An 18,281-nucleotide genomic window follows, 5' to 3' on the forward strand; every position below is an offset into this window, starting at 1 on the left:
AGTAAACAAAAACTTTCCAGAAATTAAAAAAGTCACAGAGTATTACAGTCTAACTGATAGAGAATTCAAAACAGCTGTCATGAAATTCAATGCGCTACAGGCTAAGAAGGCAATTCAATGAGCTCAGGAATGAAAGTAATGAGCAGAAGGAGGACCTTACCAAAGAGATTGAAATTCTAAGGGAGAAGCAAGCAGAAATCGTTCTGGAGCTGAGGAACTCAATTAATGAGATGGACAATGCATTGGAATCCATTGGCAATAAAGCAGATCATATGAAAAAGAGAATTAGCAAGCTAGACAATGGAAATCCAGAAGTGGTACAGGTAAAAGAGGAATGAGAATTACGATCTAAAAAAAAAAAAATGAGGAAAATTTATGAGAGTTAACTAAATCTTTTAGGAAGGGCAACATTAGGGTAACAGTTATCCCAAAAGGAGAAGAAGAGACGGAGAAGAGAGGAGACAGTTTACTTAAAGAAATAATATCTGAAACTTCCTGAACCTGACAAGGAACTGGACACACAAGTCCGTGAAACTAAGAGAACACCTAATTGCTTCAATGCAAAAAGACCATCTTCAAGACAGATGGTCAAAAGTTGAAGATAAAGAAAGAATGTGAAACATGGCCAAGGAAAAAAAAAGGATGGTAATCTGATGAATGGGAGAAGATATTTGTAAACAATACATTCAGTACAGTGTTAATATCCAAAATATAAGGAATTATACAACTCAGCAACTCATACAACTTAACAAAACAATTAAAAAATGGGCAGAGGATCTGAATAGACAGATTTGTTTATCTGAATAGACCTTTATTTCTTCAAAGACATACAGATGGCCAACAGGCACATGAAAAGATGTTCAGCATCACTCATCACTGCTGCTGCTGCTGAGTCGCTTCAGTCGTGTCCAACTCTGCGAGACCCTATAGACATCAGCCCAGGCTCCCCCGTCCCTGGGATTCTCCAGGCAAGAACACTGGAGTGGGTTGCCATTTCCTTCTCCAATGCATGAAAGTGAAAAGTGAAAGTGAAGTTGCTCTGTCGTGTCCGACTCTTTGCGACCCCATGGACTGCAGCCCTCCAGGCTCCTCCGTCCATGGGATTTGCCAGGCAAGAGTACTGGAGTGGGGTGCCACTGCCTTCTCCGCACTCATCACTAGGGAAATGCAAATCAAAACCACAGTGAGATATTATCTCACACCCATGGATGTGCTATTATCAAAATAGAATGATTATTACCAAAAAGGCAAGAAATCACAAGTGTTGGCAAGTACGTGGAGGAAACAGGACCCTCATACAGTGTTGGAACATAAACTGGTGTAGCTGCAATGGAAAACAGTATGGATATTCCTCAAAAAGTTAAGAACTACCATATGATTCACTTATCCCACTTTCCCAGAACCTACTTCTGGGTATTTATCCAAAACATACAAAAACACTACTTTGAAAAGATATATGCACCCCAGCATTTATCTTAGTGTTGTTTATGTTAGCCAAGATATGGAAACAGCCTAAGTGCCCATCAATGAGTGAATAGATAAAGAAAATTCTTTATTCTATTATAAAGAATAGATAAAGAAAACTTTTTATTTGAGTTGCACGCGTGCTCAGTCGTGTCCGACTCTTTGTGACCCAATAGACTGCAGCCCGCTAGGCTCCTCTTCCCATAAGATTATCCAGGCAAGAATACTGGAGTGGGTTGCCATTTCCTACTACAGGGGATCTTCCTGACCCAGGGATATAACCCAGGTGTCCTGCATTGCAGGCAGATTCTTTACAGTCTGAGCCACCATGGAAGCCCATTTATATATATGGACACTACACACACACACACACACACACATACATACATTATATATATTAATATATGTACAATGATATACTATTCAGCCTTTCAAAAAGATGAAATCTTGACATTTGTAACAACATGGATAGATCTTGAGAGTATTACACTGAGAGAAATATAAGATAGAAAAAAACAAATACTGTATGATTTCACTCATAGATGGAATATAAAACAAAACAAAAATCAATGACACCTAACCAGAAACAAACACACAGATACAGAAAACAGAGTACAGTTGACCCTTGAACAACACAAGTTTGAATTGCGTGGGTCCACTTATTCCTAGATTTTTAAAATTAAATACATACCACAGCACTACACAGTCCTCTTTTGGCTGAATCTCTGGGTGTGGAATCTTCTATAAGGAAGCCTGACTGTAAAGTTATATGTGGATTTTTGACTGGTGGAGGGTTGACACCCCAATCCTGACATTGTTCAAGGGTCACCCCAGAGAGGAAGGGGTGGCTAGAAGATGAAATGAGTATAGGAACCAAGTGTGTGATGATGAATGGAAACTAAATTTTTGGTGTTGAGCATGCTTTAATGTATATAGAAGTAGAAATATAATGTTGTATACATGAAAATTATATAATTTAAAGCAACTAAGCACAGGCTTTGTTGCTGCATAGCACATGGAATCTTCCCGAACCAGGAATGAAACCCATGTCCCCTGCACTGGCAGAAATATTCTCAACTGCTGAACTGCCAGAGAAGTCCTAAATTCACCATGATTGAGGGGGTTTAGCCTCCCCTGGTATTGCTGGAAAGATCTCAAAGGCAATAGGGTTTGGGGAGCTGAAACTATTCATTGCACTTTGGGCTCAATTTGGAGACCGTCCTGAAATATACATGCTCAAGCCCACAGCAATACGGTCCAACTCAGTGCTTTAGATTCAAAATTCTGTGGGTTGCCAAGTACTGCCATCAGACTGCTGGGGAGGGAGCAGGTCTAATAGAGTCATAATTAATAGTCGATTACTCAACCATCAACAAATATTAGTGGATGTTTGCCATCTGATAGATACTGGGGAATTGTTTGAGGTGCTGGAGATACTACTATGAACAAAAGAGACAAGGAGAGGGGGAAACAGTGCTTTGAAGAAGGATTCAGAGGACTAGTTCAGTTCAGTCGCTCAGTCACATCCGACTTTTGCGACCCCATGAACTGCAGCACACCAGGCCTCCCTGTCCATCACCAACTCCCGGAGTTCACCCAAACCCATGTCCATTGAGTCGGTGATGCCATCCAACCATCTCATCCTCTGTCATCTCCTTCTCCTCCTGCCCTCAATCTTTCCCAGCGTCAGGGTCTTTTCAAATGAGTTGAGGAAGGGATTTTGATCTAAAATGGAACCAGTTCTCCAAAGAAAACATACAGATAGCTAACAAACACATGAAAAGATGCTCAACATCGCTCATTATTAGAGAAATGCAAATCAAAACTACAATGAGGTATCACCTCACATCGGTCAAATGGCCGTCATCAAAAAACCTACAGACAATAAATTCTGGAAAGGGTGTGGACAAAAGGGAACCCTTTCGCACTGTTGGTGGGAATGCAAACTGATCCAGTCACTATGGAGAACAGTATGGAGATTCCTTTAAAAAGTAGGAATAAAACTACCACTGCTGCTGCTGCTGCTAAGTCACTTCAGTCGTGTCCAACTCTGTGCGACCCCAGAGACAGCGGCCCACTAGGCTCCCCCGTCCCTGGGATTCTCCAGGCAAGAACACTGGGGTAGATTGCCATTTCCTTCTCCAATGCATGAAAGTGAAAAGTGAAAGTGAAATCGCTCAGTCGTGTCCAACTCTTCGCGACCCCATGGACTGCAGCCTACCAGGCTCCTCCGTCCATGGGATTTTCCAGGCAAGAGTACTGGAATGGGGTGTCATCACCTTCTCTGAAAACTACCACATAACCCAACAATTCCACTCAGGTGTATAACCTGAATAGACCATAATTCAAAGAGACACCTGCACCCCAATGTTCATCACAGCACTATTTACAATGGCTAGAGCATGGAAGCTGCCTAGATGTCCATTGACAGATGAATGGATAAAGAAGTTGTGGTACACATATACAGTGGAATATCACTCAGCCATAAAAGGAACACATTTGAGTCAGTTCTAATAAGGTGGATGAACCTAGAGCCTATTATACAGAATGAAGTGAGTCAGAAAGAGAAAGACAAATATCATATATTAATGCCTATATTTGGAATCTAGAAAGATGGTGCTGAAGAGCCCATATGCAGGGCAGCAATGGAGACGCAGGCAGAGGGAACAGAGTTGCGGGCACAGGGAGGGACGTGGGGCAGACTAGGAGAGTAGCCTTGAAGCATGCATTACCATATGGAAAATTAGATAGCCAGTGGAGACTCATTGTATGACTAAGGGAGCTTAAATCCAGGGCTCTGTGACAACCTAGAAGGGTGGGATTGCGAGAGAGGTGGGAGGAAGGTTGAAGAGCGAGGGAGGAGATATATGTATACCTACAGCTGATTCATGCTGATATATGGCAGAAACCAACACAATATTGTAAAGCAATTGTGCTAAGTCACTTCAGTCATTTTCGATTCTTTGTGACCCCATGGACTGCAGAGTGCCAGGCTCCTCTGTCCATGGGATTCCCCAGGCAAGAATACTGGAGTGGAGTGCCATTTCCTTCTCCAGGGGATCTTCCTGACCCAGGGATTGAACCCGGGTCTGCTGCAATGCAGGCAGATTCTTTACCCTCTGACCCACTAGGGAAGCCAATTGTAAAGCAATTATCCTCCAATTAAAAATAAACAAATTTTAAAGAATGGAACCAGAGGATATGTAACAAAGAATCTCATGTGTGCTCCCTGAGAAGTATAGAACTTAATAACTGAGAGATTGATTTTGCATACATGCCTGATTTACAGGAGATTGACAATTATCTCCTGATCGATGAACATTCAGCAGAAATCTCTCCCCATCCTCAAGCCAATGAACTTACTGCTCAAACTCTGGCTGGACTTACCCCTCTTTGCACTTGTTGCCTGTAAATACAGCCCACCCCAAGCCCTCAATAGATACGTTTGTGTCTTGTGACAGCATGCCTTTCCCGAATTGCAATTCCCCTGCTATTCCTGAATAACCTCAAATTCTGGTCATTGAAACTTGCCCTGGTTTCCATCTTTATTTAGGTTGACAGAACAAAGCTAGGACCTGGGTCCTGTGTGTAGGAGGGCCTAGGATAAATTTCACTTTCCTTTTCTTTCTATTGGACTATGGAGATAGCTGGGCTTCCCTGGTGGCTCAGTGGTAAAGAATTCACCTGCAATGCAGGAGATGTGGGTAGGAGACGTGAGTCAGAAAGATCCCCTAGAGGAGGAAATGGTAACCCATTCCAGTATTTTTGTCTGGAATACCCCAATCCCTAGGGTCACAGAGGAGTTGGACGACTAAAGAACAACAAAATTCCACACTATGGATGTACCATAGATATGGAGATAGCCGTATTTAGCTTATATTGGGTTGGCCCAAAAGTTTGTTTGGGTTTTTCTGTAAGCTCATATGGAAAACCTGAATGAACTTTTTGACCAAACCAATAGTTTGCTTTTTTGTTCCACCTAGGCCAGTCACTCTATAAAGTCTGATATATTCATTCAGCCCTGCAAGATGGTATTGTTGAAATAAAGGAACTGAGCATTCATACATTAACTCCTTTATTGAGGTCCACTTTATGGAAGAAGTGTCATATCAGCTTAAAACAATGCTGGACTGGAAGAAACACAAGCTGGAATCAAGATTGCTGGAAGAAATATCAATAACCTCAGATATGCAGATGACACCACCCTTATGGCAGAAAGTGAAGAGGAACTAAAAAGCCTCTTGATGAAAGTGAAAGTGGAGAGTGAAAAAGTTGGCTTAAAGCTCAACATTTGGAAAACGAAGATCATGGCATCTGGTCCCATCACTTCATGGGAAATAGGTGGGGAAACAGTGGAAACAGTGTCAGACTTTATTTTTTTGGGCTCCAAAATCACTGCAGATGGTGACTGTAGCCATGAGATTAAAAGACGCTCACTCCTTGGAAGGAAAGTTATGGCAGACCTAGATAGCATATTCAAAAGCAGAGACATTACTTTGCCAACAAAGGTCCGTCTAGTCAAAACTATGGTTTTTCCTGTGGTCATGTATGGATGTGAGAGTTGGACTGTGAAGAAGGCTGAGCGCAGAAGAATTGATGCTTTTGAAGTGTGGTGTTGGAGAAGACTCTTGAGAGTCCCTTGGACTGCAAGGAGATCCAACCAGTCCATTCTGAAGGAGATCAGCCCTGGGATTTCTTTGGAAGGAATGATGCTAAAGCTGAAACTTCAGTACTTTGGCCACCTCATGCAAAGAGCTGACTCATTGGAAAAGACTCTGATGCTGGGAGGGATTGGGGGCAGGAGGAGAAGGGGACGACAGAGGATGAGACGGCTGGATGGCATCACTGACTCGATGGACATGAGTCTGAGTGAATCCAGGAGTTGGTGATGGACAGGGAGGCCTGGTGTGCTGCAATTCATGGGGTCGCAAAGAGTCGGACACAACTGAGTGACTGAACTGACTGACTGAATTGATAAATTGTGCCTTCAAATGGCAGCTCTGACTACACATGTAACCTTACCAAAGCATCTTAAATTCTGGTACTTCATAAGGTTGCAGTGAGAATAAAATGAGGTACTGTGTGTCAAGGGCTTAGAGCAACAATTGGCATGAGAAAATGCTCATTATATGCTGAATGCTAAAATTAAGCTTATAGTAAATTGTTACTATATCAAGAAGGATGGTGATGAAGGAGTCCCAGAGGGTGAACAGTATTCAGTGAACCGGGGCCTATTGTGGAAACAAGATTGCATTGAGAAGCAGTTATAGGATTAAACTAAATTAGGAGAGAGGATAAGACTAACTCTCCTTTGTTTTTGTTGTTTAGTCACTAAGTTGTGTCCTGCTCTTGTGACCCCATGGACTGTGGCCCACCAGGGCCCTCTGTCTATGGGACTTCCCAAACAAGAATACTGGACTGAGTTGCTACTTCCTTCTCCAGGGAATCTTCCCGACCCAGGGATCAAACCCTTGTCTCCTGCACTGGCAGGCAGATTCTTGATCACTGAGCCACCAGGGAAGCCCCAAGTCTCCTTTATTCTCAAATATGTTTGCAAGAGGAGCCCTGTGAATACAGAGTTTGCAGAAAGTTCAGAAACAGAACTTGAAGAGGAGTACTTTGAATTGCTGCTGGATCAAACTGTTCAAATGTGGGAGCATGTCCTCTCTTGAGCTGGGGGGCAGCCAAGTGTGAGAAAGCCTCTGGGCCTGTGTTGCTCACTGCCTGTGGCTTCAAAGCAGTCAGTGCCTCAGGGTAGATGATGGCCAGTGTCCAACAGCCCTAGAATAGAAACTTGGTTTCATGGATAGTATCATAGAGAGTACATTTAGCTTATGGCCACCTATGGGAAAAAAAACTCAAAATATCTTTGCTTATATACTGCAGTTAGATAAACTATGGTGGAGGCCATGCAAACAGGAACATAGTTGGGAAATTTAGGACTCGAGAAGATTTCTGAGGCTTTTAACAGCAAAACATTACTGTATGACTCAGGGAACTCAAACCAGGGCCCTGTGACAACCTAGAGGGATGGGATGGGTTGGGAGGTTGGAGGGAGTCTCACAAGGGAGGGGACATATGTATACCTATGGCTGATCCATGTTGATGTATGGCAGAAACCAACACAATATTGTAATTATCCTTTAATTAAATAAATTAAAAAATAGTACTGTAGAAGCTTAGATTTCATAAGATATGAGGAGGTCCTAGAAAATTCTCACTGCTTACTATAGTTAATTAAAGAGGAAGAAGATAGAAGAAACACTATGTTGGTTGGTAGGAGAAGCTTGAAGGCTCTCAAGTTGACATTCTGAACCCAAACCCAGCCTAGTTGAGAGGCACTGAAGCCCAGCAACCCAAGTCCCTCACGCAGTGGTAAAGGCTTCTGAGACTGCGAAAGGTGGTACCAGGCAAAGCTCTGTTGTATTTTATTTATTTATTTATTTTGGCCACGCAGCATGTGGGATCTTGGCTCTCAGACCAGGGATCTGACCCACACCCCTTAGAGTAGAAGCACTGAGTCTTAATCACTGGACTGCCAGGGAAGTCCAGTTTTATCTTTTATGTGATTTTTCACTTTTGCCTCCCGCAGGAACTAACCTGACCCCAATGCATCCTGGGTAAGCCTCTGTCCAGGAATAAAACAAGATTTGGTATAAAACAGAAGAAAGCTAAAATAATGTAGTAATATGCAGTGTGTGTGTGTGTGTGTGTGTGTGTGAGAGAGAGAGAGAGAGAGAACACGGTGTTGTGTCCAAGTCTTTGGGACCCCAAGGACTGTAGCCTGCCAGGCTCCTCTGTCCATGGGATTTTCCAGACAAGAATACTGGAGTAGGTTGAGATTTTTTCCTCCAGGGGACCCAGGGATGGAAACTGCATCTCCTGCATTAACAGGAGTGTTTTTGGGTTTTTTTTCCAAATTTCTTTTTTTTTAAATTTTATTTTATTTTTAAACTTTACATAATTGTATTAGTTTTGCCAAATATCAAAATGAATCCGCCACAGGTATACCTGTGTTCCCCATCCTGAACCCTCCTCCTTCCTCCCTCCCCATACCATCCCTCTGGGTCGTCCCAGTGCACCAGCCCCAAGTATCCAGTATCGTGCATCGAACCTGGACTGGCATCTTGTTTCATACATGATATTTTACATGTTTCAATGTCATTCTCCCAAATCTTCCCACCCTCTCCCTCTCCCATAGAGTCCATAAGACTGTTCTATACATCAGTGTCTCTTTTGCTGTCTCGTACACCTGGGAAGCCCTGTAATAGGCAGGGTTTTATATTTTTAAAACATATTTTGCAACAAGACAATAGCCTAGTAAGCCAGGGAATTACTCTGAGGAGTTTCCCAAATTCCTTTCCCTTTCGTTTATGGTGGAACCTGGGAGACACCCATGGGATGATTCTCTTTACAGTGTAAAGGGTATGCCCGGTCTCCCCAGTCCCCTGCATCAGCTTAACCCTAGGATAAGACAAAGGTGGGGGCAGGGGGAGGAGAGGGAGCAAAATATCAGAGTCTCACAGGCAGTGAAAAGAGGTAATTGATTTTGATTACAAGGGAATTTAGGTTGTTACTACACAATGATGGCATGAAGAACTTTTTTGAAAACCATAGGATATGCTGGAATATCTTTAGTACTCTCTTGTCCAGTAGTCTTGTTCAATAGTAACCTGTAATGATGCTATAAGGACAAAACCACCAAGAGTTCAGATCACACAGGATTGAAGGCTGGAATACGCCATCAGGTCAAGAGCCCTGTCCAGCTGAGACATGGGCGGAAGTGAGAGAAGGTGGAGCAGGCAGTGTGAATGCAGCTGTGACTGTCATCTTCGGCCTCATGTCCAGTTACAAAAGTGAGGACTGCATCAAAGATTTACACTGCTTGATCGTTTCAAGTCTCTCCCTTGACTCCCACTATAAGAGCCCTGAAAGTTGAACTTGAAAGTTGTTAGTCGCTTGGTTGTGTCCAACTCTTTTTGACCCCCATGGACTGTAGTCCACCAGGCTCCTCTGTCCAGGCAAGAATACTGAGTGGGTAGCCATCCCTTCTCCAGAGGAGCTTCCTGATGCAGGGATTGAGCCTATGTCTCCTGCACAGATTGAACATGTGCATTGCAGGCAGATTTTTTTTTTTTTAACCACTGAGCCACCTGGAAGTCCAGAAAGAGCTCTGGGTGGTAGCTATTTCCTAGATTTTGGTGAAAATATGGCTGAATTGCTATCATTTCCCAAGGTTGCAATGGGAAGTTTTTCATTCCCTGTGCTGGGAATGTAGTTTCCACTTAAATGAAAGAAAACGGGTACAGAGATCAATTCTCTATCCTTTTCCACTCTGCTCTCTGACCCACTGGAGATTTTTTTTCCTCTTGTTTCCACAATTCTTTCTTTGACAACAATAGACAATCATGGTAACAGGTCTTTTGTTGTTGTTGTTTATATTTATTATATAAAATTTTCACCTAGGTCTTATTCTGTTCATTTGTTCAAGTTGGAAAATGGAAATAGGAATAATATCCCAAGATGTGGTAAACCAAAAGAAAAGTCTCTCCAAGATTAGAGCAATGTTATCTGGCTGCTGCTGCTGCTGCTGCTAAGTCGCTTCAGTCGTGTCCGACTCTGTGCGACCCATAGACAGCAGCCCACCAGGCTCCCCCGTCCCTGGGATGCTCCAGGCAAGGACACTGGAGTGGGTTGCCATTTCCTTCTCCAATGCATGAAAGTGAAAAGTGAAAGTGAAGTCGCTCAGTCGTGTCCAACTCTAGCGACCCCATGGACTGCAGCCTCCCAGGCTCCTCCATCCATGGGATTTTCCAGGCAAAAGTACTGGAGTGGGTGCCATCGCTTTCTCTGTATCTGGCTGCAAGGAAGCCTAATAAGGGCAATTCACACGCCACACGCACTATCACTCAGAGGTACCAAAATGAAACATTTGTAACTCAACCTCATCTTGTTTTATTTTAGTACTTATAAAATTTTTTGCTCTGGCCACATCACATGGCTTGTGGGATCTTAGTTCCCCAACCAGGGATCAAACCTGTGTCCTCAGCAGTGAAAGTGCAGAGTCCTAACCATGGGACCACTGGGCAATTCCCTCATCTTGTTTTAGCGCTCTGTGCCCTATGATGGTAGAAAACACTTGGCCTTCTCAACCTAAAATTTTCAGGGGGAGTCAAGAAAGCAAGGGAGGTCAGGGGAAATGTTAGCAATAACATGGTCTCAACTGGAGACTGGCTTTAGTCAGATCCCACAGCAAAGCTCTGGCACAAGAACTGCCACAGACTTAGTCCCAACTTGATGGGAGGAGTTGGCCATTTGTTGGCTGAGGTGTTTGCTCTAGTTGGGAGCTTAGTATCCAGGTGAGGCAGCTCCCATTTGGCAGAGGGCTATTCTCCAGAGAAGGAAATAGCTGTGAGTTGTCATAGACCAACACTCAGTGCAGTTGAGTGACAGGTACACTGATCAGGAAAAAGGATTCCAGCAGGGCACCAAGGTCAAATAAAAGTCATCCATGTATAATGTCATATTCAGTGCTTTAATGCTGAGAGTACCAATGCTTGTTCTTGAAAGATTAAGGAAAGTTTTTAAAAATTAGAAACTTCTTGTTCAACAAAGCCAAGTTTTGTCTAAACATTGATTCACAAATATTTTTTAAAGTCTATTTTGAAACCCAATAGAAAACAATGATCTCTCTCTTTCTTTTTTTCTTTTTCCTAGATTATGTCTCCCAGCCCCATAATTCAACAGGTGAGAGAGCCTATATAAAGTCAGAAATAAAGATATGCTGTTTCCCCTAAATGTCCATCCACAGATGAATGGACAAAGAAGATGCAGTACATATGTACAATGGAATATTACTCAGCCATTAAAAGGAAGGAAAGAATGCCATTTGCAGCAACATGGATGCGCCTAGAGATTACCATACTAAGTGAAGTAAGTCAGACAGAAAAAGCAAGCACCGTATGATACCACTTGTACGTAGAATCTAAAATATGACACAGATGAACATATCTGTGAAACAGACTCACAGACATATGAAACAGGCTGTGATTAACAATGGGGGTGAGGTATAGGGGACGGAAGGGTTGGGAGTTTGGAGTCAGCAGATGCGAACTATTATATTTAGGATGGATAAACAACAAGGACCTACTATATAGCAAAGGGAACTATATTCAATATCCTGTGATAAACATATGGAAAAGAATATATGTATATGTATAACTGAATCCCTTAGCTGTAATTTCTGTTATAGCAGAAATTAACACAACACTGTAAATCAAATATACTTCAATAAAAAATTTTTAAAATATGTGTTTCCTTAACTCAAAATATCCCTGTTCGATTGACTTTTCCAACCTGCCTGCCTATTTTTAAAAAGTTATGTACACATCTCTCTTTACCCCAGCTTTGTATGGATAAAATCCCAAATGAGAATATCTCAGGAAGGATTATATTTTCAGACACAGGCAAAGGCAGAGACTACACCAGACTATTCAAGTAGAGGGGTGATCGGTTTATTGTAAGAATCTCATGTGGCATAATAAGGGAGAAAATTGATTATGGAAATCCAGGACCAAGAACTGCAGTATGCGTCATTCACAGGGAGAGAAATGCTGGGGTTACTTCATACCCGAGGAGGCTTCGCCACCTTGGCCACAGGTGTGCAGTTCCACCACCAATGCTGAGTGGTCTCTCTCTGCCTATCTGCTTTATTATATTAGGGAGGGAGGGATGGAAAAATGGAGAGAGGTGGAGGGAGGGGGAGGGAGGGGGAGGCGGGGAGGGGGAGGGGAGGAGGCGGGGAGGGCGCGGGGGAGGGATCTGCATCTCTTCCCACCACTGTTGTTGTTGTTCAGTCGCTCAGTCATGTCCCACTCTTTACGACCCCAAGGTCTGCAGCACTCCAGGCTTCCCTGTCCATCTCCAACTCCTGGAACATGCTCAGATTCATTTCCATCGAGTCAGCGATGCCATCCAGTCATCTCACCCTCTGTCGCCCCCTTCTCCTCTTGCCCTCAATCTTTCCCAGCATCAGGGTCTTTTCCAATGAGTGGCTATTTATATCAGACGGTCAAGTATTGGAGCTTCAGCTTCAGCCCCTCCAGTGAATATTGAGGGTTGATTTCCTGTAGGGCTGACTGTCTTGATCTCCCACCACCAGTAGCTTTCGCTGTTTCACTCCTTCTGCTTACTCGTAACTGCATCTTACATACGGCTCTCTGTAACTAGAACACTACTGCATGGAGTCGCTATACGTTCCATTATCTTCACCTGCTTTATTATCAACATTTTTGTCTCACATTTTTATGAGAAGAAACAGATTAGCCATTCTGGCACAAGGTCTCCATTTCCAATTCAATCACTTGGTTCAACCAAGTGGTCAGAGAGGGTGATGGCAGCTCCACCCACAACAAACTGTTTCTTGAATCTTAATTTCCACAAACTGAAATGCCCCTAAAATAGTTCTTGAAGCCTCATTCCTATGTTTGTCCAGTTTTTTCTTGGCCTGAGATTCCCCCCAAGAGGTCTACAAGAGAAAGATGTGGCTCATGTTGCCAGCAGATTAGAAAAGTCGAGTTAGTCTTCTCTAATTGCCATAACCCAGGGACACAAGGAGAGTGCCAGGGCTAATCCAGAGAATCCTAGCCCAGAGCAGTGAGTATGAATGAGGATAAAGTGTGGTTGCAGAATTCCCAGTACTGGTTTGGGATGATTTTGACACAAGTCTTTGCATTTCCATTCAGAATGGGATAAATAAAACAGACATTTATGTGATTAAAATAAGATTTGATACTACTACATTACCTAAAGTTGGCTTCTCAGGTGGCTCAGACTGTAAAGAATCTGCCTGCCAATGCAGGAGACCCAGGTTCGATCCTTGGGTTGAAAAGGTCCCCTGGAGAAGGGAATGTCAACCCAGTACAGTATTCTTGCCTGGAGAATTCCATGGACAGAGAAACCTGGTGAGCTACTGTCCATAGGGTCACAAAGAGGCGGACGTGACTGAGTGACTAACACTTTGCTTTTCCATATAGGACATAATGAATAACCAACTGAAATCTCAACAATATCCATGGCAGTACCATCATAAAAAACCCAAAACCTTGTAAATAGGGATTTGCAAAAATTCTGTCTGGGGCTCCATCATTAATGATGACTCCTCTTTTAACTACCTGCTGATTTTCTCACTCCCTGCCACTGGTTAGAAGAGGAGAACAAAATATAGGTTTGGCAAAAAAACATAAAGGGGATAGTGAGTTGAAGAATAATCAAAACTCCAGAAGAGATGCAGAACTAGACACCTTCGGGGAGATTGCAGTAGCTTTTATGTTTGCAACAGATGAGCTCTGTTCTCTTCTCAAAACTTAAGAAGTTGATGTCCTCACAGTTGGCCTTACACGACAGTTTTGAATAAAAATACATACTCCGCCCTGAGGATGTGAAAGAAAGGAAATACAACCATGATGACTCTGTTTTCTCCTACCATATTCCTAGGAATCACCTTTCTTCAGACAGTCACTGACTTTTCTCTAGACCCTAGTGAGCTAAGATGGAATCTATTAATTACTGACCCAGAGAACGGATTTTATTTTCTAACTTAGAGGGGGACATTCACCTCTCCTTCACTCAATACTGTCTTAAAGAAAAGTCCAGCTTTGCAGGACCATCCCATCCTTACCCATCGACTCACCCATGTGTCCTAATGATGAAAGGAGGTGACTGCCTCTAAGTGGGGGAGAGGCGGCTACTTCTCAGTTACTCTATGCCCACACTACCTTTTCTGGTAAGGACGTAGATGTTTTCAACAGCACATGTCTGTTTGTACTTCAGGGTGCAGGACCTCATGGCTTCATAGCATATCCCGAGATGATATTTTTTACATTTGTAACACATCGTTGAAGGCTCTGCCAGACACAGAAAGAGGTGCTTATAGGATGCGGTTTTATGGTGAAGGTTCTCCAGGTGGGGGGCTTCCCAACAGGAACTTACTACCGCCCAGTGCTCCCCAACTTTTCTTGGGACCCTGACTCCTTTGATAATCTTGTGAAAGCAAACTTGTACAGACAGGTTTAAATCAAACCCTGAATGTAATCTCAAGAGGTCAGAGTTCCCCTAAAAATTTATCTCTGGTCCCCAAGTAATGAGCCCCTTATCTAGCCTGATGATTTTGTTCAGTAATGGAGAAAAGGAAGCAAAGACAGGGATTTTAGCTCCCTAACTTCACGAAATGGACTAAATTGGTAAGATCAAACTCCTAGGATTTTACAGGAAGAATGGATTACAGCTTTCTCGAAAGAGGGAGGGAGAGGTACTCCTAAAGTGTCACCAATAACCTTTTTACCGAGGACTTTAGACTAGCCATGGTCGTACCTTTCATGTGTTCATAAAATTCACCTGTGAAAAGAGAAGTTTTTCTTATCATAGCTGCATATGCATCTGCCAAAGCCCCAAGAGCCAATTCTGGAAGTTTCTCCTCCCCTAGCGCCTTCCTTTCTCTTAACCAGCAACCAGCCCTCCCTTTGCCTCCAGGACTCACCCTTACTCATGCAGACTACAATGACAATGTGCAGCAGAAACAGAACAGACATCCTGGGACTTTGGTCATGTGCAGTTGCCTGTGGAAGGCCCTGGTTGATCTCCATCCATGTTCTGTCCTTGGGCTATTCTTCTAAATCATATAATCATAAAATTAGTATCTCAGTGTTCCCAGAAAGAACCAAAGCACCAACTCCAGTCCAGTGCCCATAAACCATCTATTGTAAAATTCTCCTCTATAGCTAAGCCTTGTGCTCTGCAAGGGAAGACAAGTCTCTTTGCCACATTTTAACCTTTTAAGACAGGGTTTGGATACTTTCATTCCTTTTAGCTCTTTTTGATAATCTCAGAATAATCAGATTTGTCATTGTCTCACTTAGACTGAGGCGTGTGCTTCAGTCATATCCAACTCTTTGTTGCCCTGTGGACTGTAGCCCACCAGGCTCCTCTGCCCATTGGATTCTCCAGGCAAGAATACTGGAGTGGGTCGCCGTGCCCTCCTCCAGGGGATCTTCCTGACATAGGGATCGAACCCCACGTCTCTTTCATCTCCTGCATTGGCAGCCGGGTTCTTTACCACTAGTGCCACCTGGGAAGCCCTAGACTGAGGCACCAGGAATTAAATCCAGGATTTCAAGTATGGTCTGAATGTGAGGGAAACACCAAAGTGTCCCTGCTGTGGTGTAGCAAAGGGAAGTTTCAGGAGAAGGAGAGATGTGCCTACTTTGACTTCAGGTGTTATTAATTGATGTCTTTTTAAAAAGTAAATATTTTCTACACACATACCAAATGGCTGCTGCTGCTGCGAAGTTGTTTCAGTCGTGTCCGACTCTGTGCGACCCCATAGACGGCAGCCCACCAGGCTCCCCCGTCCCTGGGATTCTCCAGGCAAGAACACTGGAGTGGGTTGCCATTTCCTTCTCCAATGCATGAAAGTCAAAAGTGAAAGTGAAGTTGCTTAGTCGTGTCCGACTCTTAACGACCCCATGGACTGCAGCCTACCAGGCTCCTCCATCCATGGGATTTTCCAGGCAAAAGTACTGGAGTGGGGTGCCATTGCCTTCTCCGAATGGCAGTATTATAAAAAGAGAAGATACCAAGCAAATCAGGCCACAAATCTGCAGCATCACGAAGGTTAGTGGCTAGTTAAGGTGAACACAAGTACATCAGCCACAGTTGACTTGGAGACCTAGATAAAGGACATTCAAATTTGACTGCATGACCAGGGATGGTGTCCCTGAAGAAAGGATACTTGTGCAGGACTCTGAAAGCTGCTGCTGCTGCTAAGTCACTTCAGTTGTGTCTGACTCTGTGCGACCCCACAGACGGCAGCCCACCAGGCTCCCCTGTCCCTGGGATTCTCCAGGCAAGAACACTGGAGTGGGTTGCCATTTCCTCCTCCAATGCATGAAAGTGAAAAGTGAAAGTGAAGTTGCTTAGTCATATCTGACTCTTTGCGACCCCATGGACTGCAGCCTACCAGGCTCCTCCATCCATGGGATATTCCAGGCAAGAGTACTGGAGTTGGGTGCCATCTAGTGATGTGTTATTAATAGCTAGAATAAGTGAATAGGGTTGATGTTGTTGTTGTTCAGTCACTGATCTTGTCCAACTCTTTATGACCCCATGAACTGCAGCACACCAGGCCTCCCTTCACTATCACCCAGAGTTTTCTCAAACTCATGTCCATTGAGTCAGTGATGCCATATACCCATCCCATCCTCTGTGGTCCCCTTCTCCTCCTGCCCTCAATCTTTCCCACCATCAGGGTCTTTTCCAATAAGTCAACTCTTTGCATCAAGTGGCCAAAGTATTGGAGCTTCAGCTTCAGCATCAGTCCTTCCAATGAATATTCAGGGTTGATTTCCTTTAGGATTGACTGATTTGATCTCCTTGCAGTCCAAGGGACTCTCAAGAGTCTTCTCCAGCACCAAAATAGGGTGGTGAATAAGGACAGGCACCCAAAGGCACAGCAAATGTCAAAGTGCAGAGATATCAAGCAACCTGCCACATGGGGCATCCTTCCGTTCTCCCGAAGGAGAGGAGACACTGAGGCCTCCCCGGTTGGATCTTAGAAGCCCAGGCATAATTAGTAAGCATGGTGGGTTCCGTGCTCCAGATGGAGACTCAGCTGGAAGTTAAAGGGAAGAATGACATGGAGAGACCAAGCGTTGGTGAGCAAGGCCCGTAGCTTTATTTTCAACAGGGGCTTATATACCCTAAGTTACACATAGAGGATAATAGGGGATGCAAAGTCAGCAGTTTTTGATCCTTATCAAAAACCAGGGTTTCTTTCCTGCAAATTTATCGTATACAAATGGTTTAGGTGATTTACATCATCTTCTGGCCAGAAGGCCTATTAACATTTTATGACTCTTGACAAGGACTTATCAACACTTACTTTCTCTAAGAGTAATTATTTTAAGGTTTGGCGCCATCTTCCGAAGATAAAATTGCATTCCTATAGGGCGGATGTGTAATGGGTTTACAACAAAGGAAAGAATTTATTACCTTAAGGGTCTAAAGTTACTAACACCAAGGCCACTACTTATTTTTTCTACATACCAACTATATTAATTAATACACATTCAAGGATACAATTCAGGGGATGTGAAAACTTGGCAACAAACATTGGCTCATCAATGAAATCCCTTACTGGTCTTATTCTGACAGTTTCTAACTCTCTGAGAGGCTCTAAGCTATTTGAATATCTTAAGCTTCCCGTGCCTCTCGAGGCTGGGAGACTGTAAACAATCGTATGCATAGCTGTAGGAGTCCGGGTAAATTTGTCAGGCGAGTTAGAGAGCCATCTGAGGGGTTTGGATTTAAACACTCCTAATTGCCCAGGAACTTTATTAATTGGAGCTGTAAGTTAACTCTTTGACAGAGAGAGTGAGATGGTGGTAGGGGACAGCCCCCAGTAAAGTCAGAGGTGAGAGCACAAAGCAATAAAGTAGGCAGACTCTGGTTTTTTGGGGGGGTAGATGCTCGAGAATATCCGGGGGGACTCCTGAGGCTCGATCCCACCTTTGCGTATGTCGAGCCTCCTTCCTCATAACCTTTGTCACGAGTGGAATGCCTCATCGGCTCCCGGCAAGGAGCAGTCTGGGTCCTTTTGCTAGGGTAGGTGTCAGAAACTTCAGTCAAAAGGAGCCACGTGTGGGAAAGGGCACCTGGTCAGGAAAGCTGGTGATGGAGTAGCTGTGGCTGTGGTTTTGGCATCCAAGGGTCAAGAGCTGTGAAGATGATAATTGGGAGCATCATGTCATATTTTGTTTCAT

The 18,281-nt window shown here is 43.6% G+C and overlaps 1 protein-coding gene across 1 annotated transcript; it reads right to left on the bottom strand.

The window, feature by feature from the left end:
- Nucleotides 1-12,260: 12,260 nt before the first annotated feature.
- PATE2 (prostate and testis expressed 2) lies at nt 12,261-17,092 on the bottom strand. Its single transcript, XM_070782387.1, has 4 exons — nt 15,002-17,092; nt 14,836-14,859; nt 14,241-14,369; nt 12,261-13,895 (listed from the first exon to the last, which is right to left on the bottom strand). The coding sequence occupies exons 1-4, from the start codon at nt 15,105-15,107 to the stop codon at nt 13,759-13,761; spliced, it is 396 nt and encodes a 131-aa protein (XP_070638488.1). The 5' UTR covers nt 15,108-17,092; the 3' UTR covers nt 12,261-13,758.
- Between the last annotated feature and the right edge of the window lie 1,189 nt (nt 17,093-18,281).

The sequence above is a fragment of the Bos indicus genome, chromosome 29 (assembly GCF_029378745.1).
Source record: "Bos indicus isolate NIAB-ARS_2022 breed Sahiwal x Tharparkar chromosome 29, NIAB-ARS_B.indTharparkar_mat_pri_1.0, whole genome shotgun sequence".
In the NCBI taxonomy this organism is placed as follows: domain Eukaryota; kingdom Metazoa; phylum Chordata; class Mammalia; order Artiodactyla; family Bovidae; genus Bos; species Bos indicus.

Coding starts and splice junctions, on each gene's coding strand:
- PATE2 (XM_070782387.1), bottom strand. CDS start 15,107: ATGGAGATCAACCAGGGCCTTCCACAGGCAACTGCACATGACCAAAGT. Junction 14,860..15,001: donor TGTAGTCTGCATGAGTAAGG/GTGAGTCCTGGA, acceptor CTCTTTTCACAG/GTGAATTTTATGAACACATG. Junction 14,370..14,835: donor ATTTTATGAACACATGAAAG/GTACGACCATGG, acceptor TGTGTCTGGCAG/AGCCTTCAACGATGTGTTAC.